This window comes from Caretta caretta, chromosome 19 (genome assembly GCF_965140235.1).
Source record: "Caretta caretta isolate rCarCar2 chromosome 19, rCarCar1.hap1, whole genome shotgun sequence".
Taxonomy (NCBI): Eukaryota; Metazoa; Chordata; order Testudines; family Cheloniidae; genus Caretta; species Caretta caretta.
This window is the reverse complement of record NC_134224.1, coordinates 11,485,514-11,505,606: the sequence shown is the minus strand read 5'-3', so window position 1 is coordinate 11,505,606 and position 20,093 is coordinate 11,485,514. Positions and strand designations below refer to the sequence as shown.

Below are 20,093 nucleotides of genomic sequence, written 5' to 3'. Positions count from 1 at the left end.
TGTTTACCATTCTGTAACTTCTAATCAATGCCATTTGCCGCAGTCCCCAGGACCCAAACACTGAAAGGGGACATCTCTCTCTTTTTTTTTTTTTTTAAATTGGAAACATTTACATTATTTTTATCATTCACAGTGCTGTAGAAATATGAACTAGTCCGCAAAACTGCCTTCTCTTGGCCCCAGTTTACTGAGAGGAGATTTGGCTATGGCGAGGTTAGATGGTGTCCCAACTCCGCTGTTAATGGCAGATCCATGAGGCAATTCCTGTTTCCTAACTCAGTGTTTTGTTCACTAGACCCGACTGCTTCCTTTGAGGCAAGAATGGAGTGTCTTACTATACTAATGCATTGTTTACACACGACAGGTTTGCAATGCCTGTGACTATCTATGCTTTAGGTTGGCTACAAGCAGCAATTATGATCGGTAGGCTTTAGGGTTGTCTCAGTTGCTTCTTTTAGAACAAGTTCCTGTTCATTTGTTGCTTACGGATGACACAAGGGGAACAGCATGTTTCCTTCCCTCTCCACACCTTATGCAGAGCACACGCTTATCCTTAGTAGCGCAGGAAGTCACACATGTAACTTTCCTTGCATAATGGGTGCCCTGTGTAACATCTTGCTGTGACAGTGACTCACATTAAAAAGTCATCTCCTTTACTATCCTGGCGCAAGACAAACTATAACCCTATCCCTGCACTGAGATCTTACAGCATAAAAATGGCATCTTTGAGGAAATCACAGTAATTTGGCTTATCATAGCCCATTTCTTTCCTAATCCTGTATAACAGTATTTTCCTGTCCGGATGGGGAAGAGGAAAGATGTGAAACAATTAGTGTAAGCATTTATTTCACAAGTGTTCGGGGTAAACTGTTCACCAGTTTTTGTGGCACAGCCTTACACTCCCCACAGCAAGCATTGCAATTGCCAGGCGAGTTCCCTTAAGGCTGTAAAATGTAGACCTGCACTGACAGCTTTTGTATGGAGTGGACTGATGCCTAGTGCTCAGAGTTGAAAACCACTTGGTCTAAACTGGTCATGAATACATTTAGGCTGGAAATTAAGATGTCCAACCATCAGAGGAGTGAGGTTCTGCAGCAGCCTTCTAATAGAAGTGGAGCAAACAGCCTAACTAGTTTTAAGATAGATCTTGATAAAGTTATTAAAGGGATTATGACAGGACAAGGACTGAACTCAGTGACCCAGGAGATTCCTTCCAATCCCATGTTCCTGAGTCAAAATTCCTACCCCCGTTGATTACTGTGACATTGGCAAGTCATTTCTATGTCTCACTTCCCCCTAGTTCCGAAAATACGGGAACTACACACGAGTCTCACAGGAGTGTTGTGAGGATTAACTAACTCTGGTAAAATGCCTTGAGGCCTTTGGTAAGCAATAGAACAGCCCAAAGTCATATTAGTCATAATTCAATAGAAACGCAATATGTTCTAAAACTTAGCACAGAGGCTGTAGCAAGGATTGTCCAAACAGGTGTTCAGGCAACATGGCTCCATAACCTATTACACACATTTCAACTGCAGAGCTGAGTCATGCTTCACTTTAGGGCCATGTTCGCAGGTCTGTTGCAAAATGCCTTGCCTATTTAAAGGGAAGCCATTTTAATGCTCTGGCTGCACTGCAAATATTTAAGCATGATGCTACAATCTTCACATCTTCTAAGCAAATAAGAGCAGCATGTCAAATGTGTTAAGGAAGCACAATCTAGGACTAGGGCTTGGGCCTGGTTATGACATGATCAGACGCCTGCCTGCTTAAACACAGATTTTGTAATGTGGATGAATTGTCAGCACGGTTGAAAACCACTTTGCTCTATGTGATCTAAAGACAGCTACATGGTAGTGTGGAGAAAATATCGTGAGAAATGTTTCTTAGACTAGGCAGAGAAAACCAGCATAAATTGTGAGCCTTTTGGGGCAGAAATCATCTTTTTGGCCTGTTTTTGTACAGCACCTAGCGCCATGGGGGCCTGGTCCATAACGAGGGCATCTAGGCAGTATGGCGCTACAAACAGAAAATCATATGCATGGAAGGAAACAGGTTTTAGACATCAATTTAAACATGACTACAATGAACCATGTAAAGCCTGCTGCACGGAAGTGGTCTTCAACTCTTTTCAGGTTTCTCCTGACAGTTCAGGTCCCCATGTAGTCAGGGCCTTTCAGCCATGGGTCCATCAGCTCCAAATCGGAGACAATCATAGTAGAGAACTTCCCCCCACTCTGCAGCTAACTTTTGAGAGCCTGACTCCATGGAACTGCTGTGCCCTGAAGGTTTAAAATACACATTGGTTGAGCTTTGTATTACTGCATTTGGATGCCGTCTCAAGCCTCATCCGCATTACACATTAGCTTGGTAGCGGGTACTTTTGAGACATCCAAAGGAACTAAAAGAACGCTCAGACCTACATTACCCTTGGTTCAAGCCAATGCTTTTAGGTTCCCTTCACCTTATAAAAGTCATTCCACAGAACGTTAGATTTAATAAATTCAGGTTTGCTCAGCCCCGGTGATCAAATGACAACAAATACTAGGTCAATTTTCTGGTATATTTCACTTTGGACAATGTTACCTAGGTATCCCTACAAAATAGCCAGTTTATATTTCTGCCTCTCCTAGTAGCTTGCTAATATCTTGGAACTTATCTTTAGCCTTGAGTACAGCATGGATGTCTTACCAGAATGTAGTTTGAACTAAGCTAAGCTTTTGTTCACTTCAGCTCTCCAGTGTATTCTGCGTTCCTTAACATTTGGATTGTTTTCTAAGGAATGTTTTCCTCCTTTAAAGAGTCACTATCATGACAAAAACCCTATTTTTTTCTTACCCATCACTAAAATCTCAAGCTATTGAAACTTACTTTAAAGATTTAGTTTGCCCAAGTTTCATGTCATAACTACTCCTGTCGCTTATGAAGAGGATGGAAATTAGTTTCCATTGCTCATATAATGCATCAACAATTTGGTTACTCATACAGCAGGTGGATGGTCAAACCCTCACCAAAAACTATTTCATTCGAGTCATATAATGCCATAGGTATTCATGAGAGACAAGGTGGGTGAAGTCATATATTTTCTTGGACCAATTTCTGTTTGTGAGAGAGACAAGTGTTTGATCAACACAGAGCTCTTCTTCAGGCATTCATGGCATTTTACAGAGAAATAAAAATGTAGGTCTCGGTCACTTACAGTATTAGCAGAAATATTTTCATTAAGTATTACTAATGCTATGTTTTGTAACAAAAAGTTGGTAAACTCTACACTTTGGGTCTGATAATGACCTCTTAAAAGCTCACCCTGGGCAATCTGGTGGCTAGGAGCCCTATTAAGAAAGTTGCCAAGCAAGGTTGCTTCATAAATCCATCAACCACATCTGCTGGATTTTCATCAGCCAGTTTGGCATCAAGGAAGCCTCAGATTGGTCCATTTAGTCCTGACGAGTTGATACCACTGGAGATGAAAGAGTTAATCCCCAGACATCCAAGGACACAGGGAGAACCCAAGTGCATACAGCTATTTGTATGAAACACGAGAAGTCATCAGGTGTTCCTGAGTTTCACTCTGAGTGAATGGAACATTTAACCAGTCACGTCACTGAACGATAGATCAAGATCCAAGCACCACTGTTTAAAACCAATTCCTTTATTGGTCATACCACTGAACCCCTCAGTCAGTGTCCATAAGATTCTTTATGAAGAAAAACTGCAGACTCTCCTTAATACAGTACACATGGGACCTTACCTCCCAACCTCCCACCCTCTCCTAGTACCTAAAATGCAGTCTGACCTGGACTGGGGAGCCCACTGGAACATTTCTATTTCTTTCCAGTTAACATCTCTGACTTTTTTCCTGTTTTACTAAAGCTTTGTCTAGACTAGGAGTATGGGTATGCTGTTAGAACACATCAGCTAGTGATCTACAAGTCCAGCGTAGAGACGGGCGAGCGGCAGACACCACTGATTCGGGTCGACTTAATGTGCCATCTCGACACACACACACACACACCATAAACCATGTCTATTTTACGATGAGGTATGACGTGGCGCTGCGAAGCGAGGTCACTGCTACAGAAATAACACATTAAAATGATCACTTTGAAATATTTGCAAGTTTCTGTCAGTTTAATGACTCCATGCATTATTTCAAGACATAAAATTGGATTTGAGACCTTAAAGCATCACAACAACCTTTTAAAGGGTGAAATACACTCTAATAATAAATTTGTACAGGTATCATGGACATTTAGTAGTGGTGACATTTCTAGTCAACATCACTATCTTGTTCACCATCATGATCTCTGTGGAGAGTGCATGGGTTACTGTTAAATACTATGCACTCTGCAATTGAGTGGCACCTTCTTTGAATGTCTTCTGAAGGATGATACTCACTGCTGACTGAATTATGTGCCTCTTTATCTATCAGCCGAAGGACAAATTCCTGCACCAACTGGGGCACAAAAGTAGCTGGTCTCTGAAAATTACAATCACCTGTCTTTGGATAATATTCTGAGGCTTTCACTTTGGCTATTTCAGACCGAAGGACTGAAGCAGCATTATACAAAACCACTTGTTCATTTGAAAGCCGATGATCAGGTTCACTCGCCGGAAGCCCATCCAAAAAACACTTGGATGATTTAAGGGCCTGCTTCACATTACTAGAAGCTTGGATAGCATCAGCTAATGTTACTGTGCTGCATAGAACAACGGTAGACTTGTCTTGTCCGTGCTGTCCATGGAATGAAATTGCAGACCCATAGTATTTTACTAATCTTGCCTGTAATTTGCTACTGGAATAGCTTGCGGTTTCTATCTCTGAGGGAAGTAGGGCTTTGTATCTTTGAAGCAGCTTGGATAGGAGAAGAGCTTTCTTGTTGTCCATAAGATCATTGTCTATCTCTTCAATCAGCTGATAAAATGCAACGTCATAAGGTGACTATATTGTTGCAGTGCAACTTGATTGTTTTGCTTTAAGATTGGTTTTACTCAAGTAGGAAGAAATGCATGTTGAGTGATAAACGGCCTCCTTAGCAATCAAGTCTTCCACCGATACTCTGCGCATCATGTCAGCATCTCCTCTTTGAAGTGCCGCCTCTCTCAGATTGGCTGCTCTCTCAAATGTTCCTATTCTATGAAGTTTCTTGTCTTTCTTATGTGTTTTTCTTAGGCAAACAACGCAACAGGACCAATCGCTGGAGGATGTGCTTAAACCGGTGGCTACAGACTTGGATGAGCTTGCTGCTCTCTGATCAGATTCAGAGTTGGTTTTCCTCCCTGGGTTCAACATAACTCTGACATGTGTCAAATTCGACTTGCTTGTGTATTTCTGAAAGCGACCCCTGTGGTAGAGTATTGGTGACACAGTGTCTAAACTAAAAAACTCACCCAGTAGCCGCCAATACAATTCATCTCTCCTGGCTTCTGCTGCCAGCATCACAGAGTTCCGGCCAGCACTGGTGGCTTTTGACAGGTTTGCATTCTTTTGATTTTCTTGGCAAACAACACATGTTTCAAAGTTTGTGGACAGTCTTTTTTTCTTTGATCTAAGCTTTAAGGGGCTTGTATCCTCCATGTCTTCACAATACCGTAACTGCCCTGTAGAGGTAAAATTCCCAAAGTATATTGTTAGCATTACTCACCACTACCACCATTTTTCATTTTCTACAAGTATACAGACTTGTGCTAACTTGGATCTACGTTAATAGAAAAATTGCCAGTTTTGCTTAGTGAGCACTTGGACTGAAGCTCCACCGAAGCTGTGGATTGTCATCTCTAAGCCTAATACTGACCTGTGCATAAGTGTCACTGAATAAAAAAAACTAATTTCTAGAATATTTCAAAGACTAGTACTGCACACATTTGCAATTACAGATTAAAACCTTCTGCCAGGCAGACTAGATGCTACATGGTATGTACACAAGCTTATTAATGAAGAAGCATTAAATTATGAATTCATACACATTTATATAAGATCGTCCATACTGGGTCGGACCAATGGTCCATCTGTGCCAGTATCCTGTCTCTGGCAGTAGCCAATGCCAGATGCTTCAGAGGGAATGAACAGAACAGGGCAATTTCAAGTGATCCATCATCCCCTGTCCTCTAGTCCCAGCTTCCGGCAGTTTGGGGTTTAGGGACATCTGAAGCCTGAGGTTGTGTCCCTGACCATCTTGGATAATAGCCATTGATGGATGTAGACCCCACCTGAACTTATCTAATTCTTTTTTGAACTGTTATACTTTTAGCCTTTACAACATCCCATGGCAATGAGTTCCACAGGTTAACTGTACATGTGTAAAGAAGTAATTTAAGCAGGTGACTCCTAGCTCTTGTGTTATGTGAAAGGGTAAATAACGCTTTCCTATTCACTCTCTCCACCCCATTTACGATTTTATAGACCTCGATCATATCCCCGCCTTAGTCATCTCTTTCCCAAGCTGAACAGACTGTGTTTTTAATCTCTCCTCCTATGGAAACTGTTCCACCCCCATCATTTTTGTTGTCCTCACCAATTCTAATGTAGCTTTTTAGAGATGGTGTGACCAGAACTACATGGGAGTACCAATGGAATGATATAGTGGCATGATGGTATTTTCTGTTTTATTATCTCTCCCTTTCATATAATATCAGGGTTTGAAGGGACTAGTCCAACCCCCTGCTCAAAGCAGGACCAATCCCCAGTTTTTGCCCCGATCCCTAAATGGCCCCCTCAAGGATTGAACTCACAACCCTGGGTTTAGCAGGCCAAAGCTCAAACCACTGAGCTATCCCTCCCCCCTAGATTCCCAACATTCTGTTCGCTTTTTTGACTGTCACTGCACATTGAGCAGATGTTTTCAAGATCTCTTTCTTGAGTAGTAACAGCTAATTTAGACCCTACCATTTTATATGTATAGTTGGGATTATTTTTTCCAATGTGCATTACTTTGCATTTATCAACACTGTATTGCATCTGCCATTTTGTCACTCCTTTTGAAATTCTGTGCAGTCTGCTTTGGACTTACCTATGTTCAGTAATTTTGTGTCATCTACAACTTTTGCCACCTACCTGTTCCAAACCATTTACCAATATGCTGAACAGCACAGGTCCCAGTACAGATCCCTGAGGAAACCCACTATTTATGTCTCACCACTGAACACTCATCATTTATTCCTACCCTTTGTTTTCTTTTAATCAGTTAAACGAAGAGGAGTCCAGTGGCACCTTAAAAACTAACAGATTTATTTGGGCTTAAGCTTTCGTGGGTAAAAAAACCCCACTTATTCAGATATATCCACAAAAGTTTATGCCCAGATACATGTTTGTCTTTAAGGTGCCACCGGACTCCTGATTGTTTTTGTGGATACAGACTAACACAGCTACCCCTCTGATACTTTTAATCAGTTACTGACCCATGAGAGGTCCCTCTCATTTATCCTATAGAACTGTAGAAGTGTAAGACTGGAAGTGGCCTCAAAAGTTCATCTAGTCCAGTCCCCTGCACTCAAGGGAGAATTACGTAATAGCTACACCATTCCTGACAGATGTTTGTCTGACCTGTTCTTAAAAACCTCCAATGATGGAGACTCCGCAACCTCCCTAGGCTTTCTGTTCCAGTGCTTAAACACCCTGACAGGACTGTTCCAACCTATACCCACCCTTACTGCAATTTAAGTCCATTGCTTCTTGTCCTAGCCTCAGAGATTGAAAACAATTTCTCATCCTTCCTCCTTGTAACCTTTTACATACTTGAAAACCGTTCTGTCCCCCGTCTTCTCTTCTTCAGACTGAACAAACCCAATTTTTTCGGTCTTTCCTCACAAGTTGTTTCCTAGACCTTTAATCAGTGTTGCTGCTCTGGACTTTCTCTAATTTGTTTACATCTTTCCCTACCAGTGGTGCAGTTTGACACAATACTCCAGTTGAGGCCTTATCAGTATGGAGCAGAGCAGAAAACACTCCTGCTGATATATCCCAGAATGATGTTTGTTTTTGCAACATTGTTGGCTCATGTTTAGCCTGTGGTCCCCTGTAACACCCCCAGTACCCCTTTCCAGGCAGTCATTTCACATGTGTGCAATTGATCGTTCCTTCCTAAGTGGAGTACTTTGCATTTTTCCTTATTGAATTTCATCTTCTATTTCAGACCATTTCTCCAAATCATTTTCAACCAAAGCACTTGCAACCCTTCCCAGTTTGGTATCATCTGCAAACAAAGATATCGAATAGAACCGGCTCTAGGAGCAATCCCCGTAGGACTCCACTCAATGTGGCCTTCCAGCTTGACTGAACTACTCCTCCCTGGGAACAGTTTTCCAACCACCATATGCACCCACCTCATAGGGGCGCTATCTACGCTATATATGCTTAAGAGCCTTTGGTAAGGGACCTTGCCAAAGGCTTTCTGAAAGTCCAAGTACACTATATCTAGTGGATCACCTTTCTCCTTCAAAGAATTAATAGAGTGGTGCGGCATGATTTCCCTTTAGTAAAGTCCTGTTGACTCTTTCCCCCATAACGTGTACGTGACACAAATTTGTCCTTACCATAGTTTCAACCAACCTGCCTGGTACTGAAGTTAGGCTTGCTAACCTATAATTGCCAAAGTGAGTTTAATGTACTCACCCACAGCATAGATTATTTGAAAGCTTATATTTGGATGTAGAGTTGTCAAGCATTGCTGTTAGCCTGTAGGTGAGTGAAACAATGGTACCTAAACAAGTCTCATTTTTGAGACGAGGTAGGTGAGAGAACCTTTTCTTGGTCCAGCTTCTGCTTGGTGAAACAGACAAGCTTTTGAGCTACACAGTCTTGACATGAGGCTTGTGTAGCTCAAAAGCTTCTCTTTCACTATCAGAAGTTGGTCCAAGAAAAATTACCTCATCTACAGTTACAACATTGTCAGATTTTGCACAGTTCCAGAAACACTTCAACAGGCCTGACTCTGGTTTTTACTGTTCATTGCAACATCGTAGTGTGGTATTTATGGATCTAACCTACCTAATGTATTAAGACTTTTATTGGGTTTGCATAGGTAAATCATTTCATCAGGAATGATGGAGCTGCTTAACATCAAGTGAAAATGGTGAATATCTCTGATTTTTCCAATGAAATTGGCTGACCAGGCCAGTCCCCCAGTGAAGGTTGTGTACCAGTAGTAGTAGATAGACTCTTTTAAGTACAGAAGTGGGAAGCCTGAAGTGCTAAAGGAGTACTCCAGGAAGACCAGACCATTGCAGAGAAGCTAAATGAATTTTGTTGGTTTTGACTGCAGATGATTTAGGGGAGATCCGTGCACCCCAGCCATTCCTCTTTAGGTAACAGATCTGAAGAATTGTCCCAGATTGAAGAGTCAGTAGGGAAAGATCACTAAAATCCGCTTTTGTACCACATGACTGGAAGATAGTTAGACTACAGGCTAACAGCAATGCTTGACAACTCTACATCCAAATATAAGCTTTCAAATAATCTATGCTGTGGGTGAGTACATTAAACTCACTTTGGAGAACTGCCACACACTTAATGAGGCATGTACTAAGCTGAATTGAAGCCTAGGCTGTATTTAGTGCAGTTTAACATATTTAGGCAATAGTCAAAGGCATTTTTAGAATGTGTTATCCCAGGGGTTCTCAACCTCTCTCTTTTGGAGGCCTCCACAAAATGATATAAAAGTCCATGGTCCAGCTGTGTCACAATGGGTTTTCTGCACAAAAAAGCCAGGGCAAGCATTAAGGGGGAGCAAGTAAGGCAATTGCTTAGGGCCCCCACAAAGCTATGTTGCTCAGGCTTTGGCTTCAGCCCCACGTAGCATGGCTTCAAGCTTTCTGCCTCGGGCCCCACCCAAGCAAGTAACTCTGGCCCTGCGTGGTGGCCCCTCTGAAACCTGCTCACAGCCCCCCCAGGAGGTATGGACCCCTGGTTGAGAACCACTGTGTTATCCAACATGGTGTAACACAACACCCATAATAATCCTTGTCTAGGCAAACCTGAGTTAAGTCTACACTGACTAAAGTAAGACATGCGACTCACCACGAGTAGTAGCAATTGTGGAAAATGTAGTGAAAGCAGGTTATAGAACAGGGTGAGCTGAAATGTTACACACACTTGAGTCCTCTCTATATCAATTTCCACCACTAATGCCACCAGTGGGATCTACACCTGGGGGGTATCTGTGGCAGGGTGAATTGATTTAAATCACTGATTTTAACCAATCTTTCCATTTGTATTTCAGTTATTTTCTAAAGAAAGTGGATATAACCATTAAAACCTGTTGATTTAAAACTAAATAGAAAAGCCTTTATGCCAGATTTGGTCCATCATTTTCGCTAACTAGAACAGTACACGTAAACATGTATTTAAGCAATTATATAGCTTAAAATTCAGATTTTTAGTAATTTATAGTCCATTTTTAGTATGGCAAATGGTGGGTGATAATAAATTGCTTATTTACTAATTAACTTTATTCATGATTTGTGTCAAACTGCTTTAAAATGGCAACACACAGAACAGCATACAAAATTTTTATTAAGCAAACAAGCCCTTATTACAGTACATGACCTATTGTGCCATATCTATAAAGCTTGACCTCAGAAGCAAGATTTTTCCGTTTCTTTCTTTACATTGAAATCAGCCTGTAAGTTTGACAGACTTATGAATTCAGTATATTTTTTATTAAAATGTTTTTAGATTATTATAAACGTAGGCCTTAACATTTTATATTAAACTCAGATTTCATTGAACAGAGTGAGACATAATTTAAATGAAAAAAAAAATTCCAATTTAAATTTAAAAAGTCATTTTTATCGACCCTGAGAATTATGAAACCAATTTTGCCAAAGTAAACACAGCCCTACTCCATTTGTCAGGCTACCTGGAGACGACACAAAGCACTAAAGGAGTAGAACTAAAACCAGAACTCTCCTATCCACACAAAACATAACATATGACCACATCTACATTTTTCCTTTACAGAACCTTGTTAAACCTCTTTTTATTAACTCCTCTTGTTTTCTTTAATTTAATCATGAGATCAGAAGTTAGCATACCAGGTCATTAGAATAACTAATCATCCACAAAAGGGAATAAAATATAGTACTAAAATACTATCCAGTCAAAAGAATAGGAGACCAGGACATGAATGTGAAGAACTACTGCAGGAATCCTGCTGGAAAATGGATCCAAAAGAGAACTCAAATATGGAACCTGAAAAGAGTGAACCCTGTAATCCAGCTGCTTCTTCATTTTACCTGGAGAAAGAATAAAGCCAGAGGTCAGTGGTTTTGTTTTATGGGATTTTCCTAGGTATTTTAAACAAAGTTATCAGTGTTAGTGTGAGACAGGAGAATGTTGTGGTTAAAGCCTATGACTAGTCAAGAGACCTGGATTCTCTTCCCAGTTTTGACTTACTTCCTGTGCCTTATTTCACACACCCCCTCCCTTCCCCATAAGTAGTAGGCTAATGTTGATTCTTCACAGGGAATGTAGCAAGGTTTAATTCAAGAATAACTGCAAATCTTGATAAAAATGCACATATGGAGTGCAAAAGATTTCCAAAAAGGTAAGGCCATATTGTAGGGATTTCACTCTCTTGCCTTGCCATAATATGCAGATTAAATCATGGCCCTCAAACCCACAGCTATGGGAGACTTTCATAGGCTTCAAGATTCCTGTCTTCCACTGCTCTGTTGCAATACCCAAACTAGGCAGCCCCGTTGTCTTCTCTACTGGAAGTTATGGGAGATTAGGTCACCTTAATCCAGCCTCAACAAATTTAAACACCATGGGAGCCAACTGAGCATACATATTGCAGGGTGTAATCAAAATAATTTAGCCCCACAGTAGTGATCTATGCAGATTCTCATGCTTTTCAGCAAGGCAGGTTTTTTGTAGTTTCAATTTCCTCATAGCAGGTTATAATCTACATTTGAGGACCACACCATGGTCACACAAGTTCAGGTCCCATCTGTCCCTTAGAAGCTACAAGGCTTGAAGGCTAACCTTGTGTTGGTCCAACAGAGTAATTCCTCTGGATAGCTACAATGAAGTGAAACTTCTATGATAAATTTCAGAGTAGCAGCCATATTAGTCTGTATTCACAAAAAGAAAAGGAGGACTTGTGGCACCTTAGAGACTAACCAATTTATTTGAGCATAAGCTTTCGTGAGCTGTAGTTTATGCTCAAATAAATTGATTAGTCTCTAAGGTGTCACAAGTACTCCTTTTCTTTCTATGATAAACTAAGCTACTTTACAACTGATTCCATACAGCTTTTATATACTAATCAACAAAGCTAAAGAGCTTGTGCTAATAAACATCAGCTATGAATTGCAAAAAATCTACGTCTATGAAGAAGTAATGGACAGTACATTACTCACCTTTTCAACTGATGCAACATAGCTCCTGAAGCTAGAAGAAAACAAAAAAATTTTCAGATGAGTTGATAATTCATCCCTCTTATATCAGATTTCCTTATAGTTCACTGAAGTGTGTTTTTAACACTCACATGCACAACCCTGGCAATAAAGAAGCTATCTGACTGATGCAATGTCTCCTGCATGGTTTATCTCCTCAGTCACAGTCCGAGGACTCAGAGAAGCAGTAGGAATATGCAGGCTGCAGACCAGAGGCCCAAGCTTATTCTCCAACGTCGTGGAATGGGACTATACGTCATGGAGCCCGAAGGCCTACGCTCCCGTACGCCACACGGGTAGAGCCAAGAGAGAGCAACTTCTCCGGATGCCCACGTTGGATTGAAATAATGTACTCTAGCACTGTTTTACACTAGTCCATACACAATTGAACTACCCACCCAGTTAGCTTCCCAGATGCTAAACTTTACTGAATTCTGACCCCATCCATGCAGTGGCCCAAAATCCACAATGCAAAGCATGGGTATACATCATGCATCAGTTACACAAATGTACTAAACAGACCTTTGACCAAATGGGCCACACAAAGGTTGTTTTATAAACACTGAAATGGGCTGATGTAGGTGAACTAGAATTCATATTTGATCTACATCAAAATGAAAATTTTTATGGACAAGAACAAAGATCTATAGTCAGTCACCGAAAAGGCAAAGGGACTATAACATAGCTTCTAGATTTCAATTATACAAAACCATATATGCATTGGGAACACTGCTGTAGACACAAGATTTCAAATATACCACTCCACGCTCCCCCAAAAGCCTGATCCTGCAGCCAGACAGAGTGCTCCTCTATTGTGAGAAAGTAGGATCACTACCTATGCTTTCTAACAGGGGTGGTTCAGGTTTAGTTAAACTTTGCTATCCTTGATGAGCCTTCTCCATCTCCAGGATTCGATGTTATTTGGGGTAAACTGGGCTACTATGCAGACCCAGCCCAAGTGTGCAAGGAAACAATACTAGGGAGTGGAAGGTATTTATGTACACACAGAAAATTATAAGTCCTCACCTTGTGGACAGGCATGTGCTGCTTGCAAAGCTGCTGAAATAGAACAGGCAAACATGTTAGAACAACTGAACGAATCCCTGCTCAGTCTGCCTAATGGAGTTTGATAGGGTTGCAGAACATGGCTTCTCAGAGCAAAGAAGCAATCTGAGTAATGCAATGTCTCCTGCATGGTTTATCTCCTCAGTCACAGTCCGAGGACTCAGAGAAGCAGTAGGAATATGCAGGCTGCAGACCAGAGGCCCAAGCTTATTCTCCAACGTCGTGGAATAGGACTATACGTCATGGAGCCCGAAGGCCTGCGCTCCCGTACGCCACACGGGCAGAGCCAAGAGAGAGCAACTTCTCCGGATGCCCACGTTGGATTGAAATAATGTACTCTAGTCCATACACAATTGAACCACTCACCCAGTTAGCCTCCCAGATGCTAAACTTTAATGAATTCTGACCTCGTAATGCAGTGCCCGAAAACCCTCAATGCAAAACATGGGTGTACACCATGCACCAGTTACACAAATGTGTTAGACATACTATGGGTAATGCTATGAAAACTGAACTCTGACCAAATAGACCTCACAAGTCTGTTTTATAAACACTGAAGTGGGGTGATGTACGTGAACTAGAATTCAAATCTGATCAAAATGGAAATTTGTATGGACCAAAACAAAGATCTAGAGTCAGTCAATGAAAAGGCAAAGGGACTACAACATACCTTCTAAATTTCAATTATTACACAAAATCATATATGTATTGAATCATAGAATATTAGGGTTGTTAGAGGCCTCAGGAAGTCATCTAGTCCAATCCTCTGCTCAAAGTAGGGCCAATACTAACTAAATTGAGAACACTTGTTGACACAAGATTTCAAAGGTACCACTCCACACTCCCCCAAAAGCCTGATCCTGCAGCCAGACAACAGAGTGCTCCTCTATTGTGAGAAAGCAGGATCACCACCTAGGCTTTCTAACAGGGGTGGTTCAGGTTTAGTTAAACTTTGCTATCCTTGGTGAGCCTTCTCCATCTCCAGGGTTCAATGTTATTTGGGGTAAACTGGGCTACCATGCAGAGCCAGCCCAAGTGTGCAAGAAAACAATACCAGCAAGTGGAAAGGTACCTATATGTACAGAGAAAATTGTAAGTCCTCACCTTGTGGACAGGCATGCGCTGCTTGCAAAGCTGCTGGAACAGAACAAACAAATAACCTGTTAGAACAGCTGAGCCCATGGGGTTTGACAGGGCTGCAGAACGTGCCTTCCCAGCGGGAAGAAGCCGTCTCAGGGATACACGGTCTCCTGCATGGCTGATCCCCCCAGACGCAGTCCGAGGGCTCAGAGCAGCAGCAGGAACCGGCAGGCTGCAGACCAGTTCTCCAACGCGGGGCAAGGGGCCTGCGCTCCCGTGCGCCACACGGGCAGAGCCGAGCGCGCAACCTCTCTCCGGGGGCCTCGTTGGACGCCGGACCCAGGGGGGCCCTCCGGGGGCAGCACGCGGCGCCGCCCCTCCCCCCGCGAGAGGCGCCGGGGGATGGGCCGAGCCTGAGGCCCAGGCTCCAGTCAGGGAAGGGCCCAGGCTGCGGCCCTGCCGCCCCTGCAGGGCCCGGGGCTCCTGCCCGGCGTGCGGGGGGTCCCCCCCACCCCCAATCAGCGAAGCGGGCCCGCGAGGAATCACGATCCCCGCCAGCCGCCGTACGAACCCCCTGGGCCGTGGGCGGGAGAGGAATCATAACCCCCCCGGGCCACCATCCCCTTCTCCCCCCACAAGCACCCATCGCTGTTGCTGACACACGCGCCCCGCCAAGCCAGGCCCGTCCCCCCTCCTACCTCCCACCTCGCTCCGAGGGAAAAGAGCGACAGAGGCGGGGCAACGAGAATTTATAGCACCCAGGGCACGACGGGAAGAGCTGGCCCAGAGCGCATGCGCTGCAGCGGTGAGCCGGAAACGGCGGGGCGGGGCTTGCGTCGCGTCGCTCGGGGCGGGCCGAGACGCCAACAGCTCCGTGGGTCAGCGGCCGCCTGCGGCGCGCGCGCTGCGCCCTAGCTCTCTGGCCGGGGGCGGAGGCTCCCTGACGCGCATGCGTACTATCGATCTCGGGCGGGGAAAGGCTTGGCCTTCGTGCGGCCGCTTCTCCCCTCCCAGGGCGGCGGCTGCGGGGAGCCCAGACAGCGCCCCCTGCAGGGCCGCCCTAGACCAGCAGCGGGTGGGGGGGGGCAGTGGCAGGCAGGCCCAGACAGAGGGGGAGGGGTCACCCTTTGCCTCAGCCAGGGGTTCTGCCAACAAACGTTTTGGGGGCCTCGGGGTGTGGCCGCCGACTCTCGCTGACAAACAGATACCTTGCAGTTACTGGGTGTGTGTGTGTGGGGGGGGCTGGATAATAAAAACGATGCTGGGCAAGGTGAAATCTGCACGTTTGTTAATATCACCGAGCCTGGCGCCAGGCTTGGGGGGCTGCTTCGGGTAAGGGCAAAAGGGGAAAACAGCCCGCAGTCAAATATTTCAGGTATTCCAGCTGGGGATTCATTTGTCACTGACCGAGAACGTTCCGGACCTTTGCAGAACCTCACGGAACCTTCCAGCCTTGGAGGACGGAGAACGACACTTTCCTTGAACGGCCGAGAGCGCGGCCCGCCGTGCCCCCCGCCCGTAGAGAAGGGGCTAAGCAGGGTTCCCATGCTACGGCGGTCAGCTCCTGCAAGGCTGTCTCAGGGTGGTCCGCCTAGTGTTGATGCACTTCTTGATGTTAGTACCGTTCAGTTATCCTTAAAATTAAAGTTTCTGGATCCTTAGAGCGGCGATTCTCAACGTGTGGCCCGCGGCCCCATCAGCCCAGAGCTTGCGGCGCACGTGACATCCTCAGGGCCATACAGGTAGTAGTGGATGCGGATGCGTCCCACCATGGTAGACAGGTTGAGAACCACTGACTTGGAGCAGTAGTCTCCAAACTTTTTTTTGACCACGCACCCCTATCCGAAAAAATTTTTCAGCGCGCACCCCTACTGTATGTATATTTATGTATAAATTACATACATGTATTACTGTACTAATAGATTGTGTAAATTATAAAAAAAAATAGAAATTAAAAAACGATGAGATAAAGATGAAAAACAATATTTTAAAATAATTTTAGTTATTAACGGTACAAAAAACTTTTGGTCTCACTAAAAAAAATTAATGTTTTTAGTGAGAGCAATGTGATGGAATATGCTTTATTTTTGAAAATCTTGTTTTAACACTGATACAGCGGGCGCTCAGGGTAGGGGTGCGGGGTCTGGGAAGGAGTTAGGGGGTGGGAGGGTGCTCAGGGTAGGGGTGCGGGAGGCAGCTCAGGGCTGGGGCAGGCGGGGGTGAAAAGAACTTACCTGGGGCAGCTCCTGTTTGGTGCAGGGGGCTTGCAGGTGGCTCTGCGCAGCGCACCACCACCCCCCATGGCCACGATTCTGAGAGCCACAATTCTGTGAGCTGCCCCCCCCCCCCCCCGGCAGGCAGGGCCACCTGGACCGCAGGGGCTTTAGGGGCTTCAGGGCCCTGGCCTAAGGGGGCCCTGGCCTGCAGCTCTAAAGCCCCTTTCGGAATGCAGCCCTGAGAGCACGGGCCGGAGGACTCAGGAGGAGCAGGGGCAGCCGTGCAGCCAGCGGCCGGAAAGAAGCGGCGCTTTTCCCCTTCAAAGCACCGCTTCTCTCCGGCCGACTTTCAAGGGGAAAGTGCCGCTTCTTTCCAGCCGCTGGCTGCACGGTTGCCCCTGCTCCTCCACAGGCTGGAGGACTGAGGGCTCCCCCCCCCGACGGCACTCCTGCTGCGCCCCACAATCGATAGACTTGCACATCCCACTTTGGAGATGACTGTCTTAGAGGAAACTAGTTTTAGTTGCTTACATATGGCATGAATAAATACAGGTTTACAGATCCTAGTGTGCAAATTTATCATCTTATATGACAGGACTAAAATCATGCCTGCAAATCGTGCACCGAAGTCATGAAATGGGCTACAAATGCAATAAAAAATAATTTATTCAGAAGTTTAACAAATGGGTGGGGGAAGGGGTGCCGAAGATGCTCCTCGCCTGGGGCACCATTTGGTCTAGGGCCAGCTGCGTAAAACAGGGTAGCGTAGACCAGGCCTAAAGGTTTGAGACAAAGTCAGCAGTGGAGACCAAAGAGCAGGACGTCAGCAGGCCTCAGAGTAAGGGCGCACTGGCAGAAATCAGTCTCTACTTCATCCCACAGAATTTCAAACAGGTCCCTAAATCCTGTGAGCAGATGGACCTCACTAACCTAACGGTTCTCCCCAGGCCCATTCATATACAAATGCACAGAAGCAAGTGTACTCCAGCTCACAAGCTACCGTAATATCTATGAAAACAGTATTTCATCTTTAAGATTCAAAAGGCCTTAACCTACTATATAGCAACATGACAGAAATGCTATTGCTCTTGAGGGTGGAGGCCAGCAGCCAGCTAGTACACAGTCTGCTGTACAATGCAGGTGAGAGGAAATTTTGGTCAGAGGCACTAGGACAACAACATTCCCTATCCTTACAAACAATATCCTGAGGATCTGCAGTCTAAGGTGGACAGGACCTTAGTCATGATCTCATCTGACAGACCTGCAAAGAATAAAACCGCACAGAACTTAATTGCTCCTTCTCAAGAGGGATTTGAAGTGGTCCCCATTATTTCTCACCTTCCTGTTAGTGGCACAAAATGAAAGACAAGTTGTTTTGTTTACAAAAAGAGTCCTAAAATACTTTTATTTAATAATTAAAATTTGTCAATGGGAAGACAGATATACAATGCAATCATTTAGTCTAGAGAGATTTTGTACATCAGGGAAGCAATCTGGAAGTGCAATGCACCAGGTTGCATATTGTTTTCTATAAAGGGAACTTCAATCTTTGCCTCTTGCTTGTGAATCATTGTTTTTGGGGACTATGAGGGAACCTGAAGAAACAAGAAATTATCCCCAGTGACTCCTTCCTCTAAGAGTATGATGACTGAGATGAAACAAGATTAACTGGATCTCCTAGGGTGTGAAGGCAGCAGATGAGGGTGCCACATTACACCCCGTAGGACTGACCCAGCAGATACTTGGCACATCATGGAAGAAGGGTAGTACCAAGAACATGAAAAGGCCTCCACACTAGGCAGGCAGACATACATAGGATTCATGAGCACAGACCTCAAGCACACTAATGCCGACTGCTAGTCAGCACAAGCTCTGAGTGACCTCCAGCAAAGAGAGTGAACAAGCAACAAACAAAACACACCAGTGATCCAACAATACAGAACCCTCCACCCCCCAGTAAAATCCCAAATCCCCCATATTCTTGAGTAACATCTCCCCCGCCTCATTCCAAGTGTCACTTCACCCCCACGGGACAAGTGCCGTGCACATCGCTACAGCTGTAGCTTATGTCAACATTAAAGACATTCAGTAAGAACTGATAAGAGAACATTCTCAGAAGACTGACTGGTTTTAAGGTCACTTTTTAAAACCTCTTCCTCTCCACAGTGTAATTCTCAAAATTTCCAGGAGGTTTCGCTATGAGAATAGGAAAAGGCAAGTTTCACCCTGATCCGGGAGAGTGTAAAAAAAAAAAAAAAAATAGAGGAAGCCACAATCAAAGAAAACTTATTACATACCACAACTTCCTGAAATTAAAAACAAAACTTTAAAAGGCAACCGTTGTTTCCTGTGTCTGTAGCTCCCATTAAACAAGACTTAATTGTCTCAAGACAAGGTCTGTTAGCACAGGAGCAGGTTCGTGGGTTTGGTTTTTGTAAAATAAAAAATTCAGTTTACAAGATGCAGCATATATTGTTAAGATCTATACAATTTCCCTTCCAGGGCAACATATCATTGGTCAGTAGTGATTCAGAATATTAAGTACATTAAAAAGAAGCAAGCCAAACCAAAAATAGTCACATGTCAGTTTCCTGCCAGGTCAGCATTTTTTAAAAAGGTTTCCTTTGTACACAGCAAATATACACACATGCTTCCCAGCTCTCTGGAACATCAGAGCTTAGATTATTTTTTCCCCCTTCCCAAAAAGGGAAAAACAAAAAGTTCCAACCAGTTTGTAAGGACTATTTACAGTGGAGAACAGGGCTCATCGGGAGCAATAAAGGGAGCTAGGGGAGGAGTGGAAGAGCTCAGTTCCAATGCCGGTGTGGTCCTCAGGAAGGTGAGCCGAGATGCCTGGATGCCCTGGGGAGTATTGCTGTATCATGCGAGGTATAGTGTTCAGTTCCAGCCTGATGGCACTCAAGATGCATTTGTTCCAGTGAAATGCTACATTCAGATAGGATCCCCCTGTGCCCCAGCTCAGAGCCCTTTTCTGGGTATGTTTTCAAGGCAAAGCTTAGATGAGCCCCAAGGTTCTCCTCCACTATATTGCCCAGTAGATGGAAATAGCACGCGCTTTCAATCCTCTCTCCTCTGGTCTCTCTCATTCCCTCTTCTGGAGGATCATGGCCGGTGGAACCTAAAATAGAAGAGTAAAACCAGTGTCACACCTGGAATTTGGGTAAACTGTAAGGAAATGTTATGGATGTTAAAATATCAGGAGGTCTTTAATAAACTGGTAGTGTCCCCGCACTGATGGTATGTAATCACTGGGCTCTCAGTGAGAATTTTAGAGGCACTTCAGGTCCCTGTATGACAATCCACCCCAGTGGGGAC

The 20,093-nt window shown here is 44.2% G+C and overlaps 1 protein-coding gene and 2 non-coding genes across 9 annotated transcripts in view; all 3 read right to left on the bottom strand.

Moving 5' to 3' along the window:
- Positions 1-12,527: 12,527 nt before the first annotated feature.
- LOC125624898 (small nucleolar RNA SNORA73 family) lies at positions 12,528-12,734 on the bottom strand. The gene has a single exon (XR_007353420.1). It is a non-coding gene; the product is annotated as a small nucleolar RNA SNORA73 family (small nucleolar RNA).
- Positions 12,735-13,576: 842 nt separating this feature from the next.
- Positions 13,577-13,783, bottom strand: LOC125624913 (small nucleolar RNA SNORA73 family). Its single transcript, XR_007353433.1, has one exon. It is a non-coding gene; the product is annotated as a small nucleolar RNA SNORA73 family (small nucleolar RNA).
- Positions 13,784-18,127: 4,344 nt separating this feature from the next.
- Positions 18,128-20,093, bottom strand: part of PHACTR4 (phosphatase and actin regulator 4) — a 102,862-nt gene continuing 100,896 nt past the window's right edge. For all 7 annotated transcript variants that reach the window (XM_048825817.2, XM_048825822.2, XM_048825818.2 and 4 more), the window contains one exon: positions 18,128-19,896. In XM_048825817.2, the coding sequence (XP_048681774.1) occupies positions 19,881-19,896 (16 nt within the window). In that variant the 3' untranslated portion in view covers positions 18,128-19,880. The remainder of the gene's footprint in view (positions 19,897-20,093) is intronic.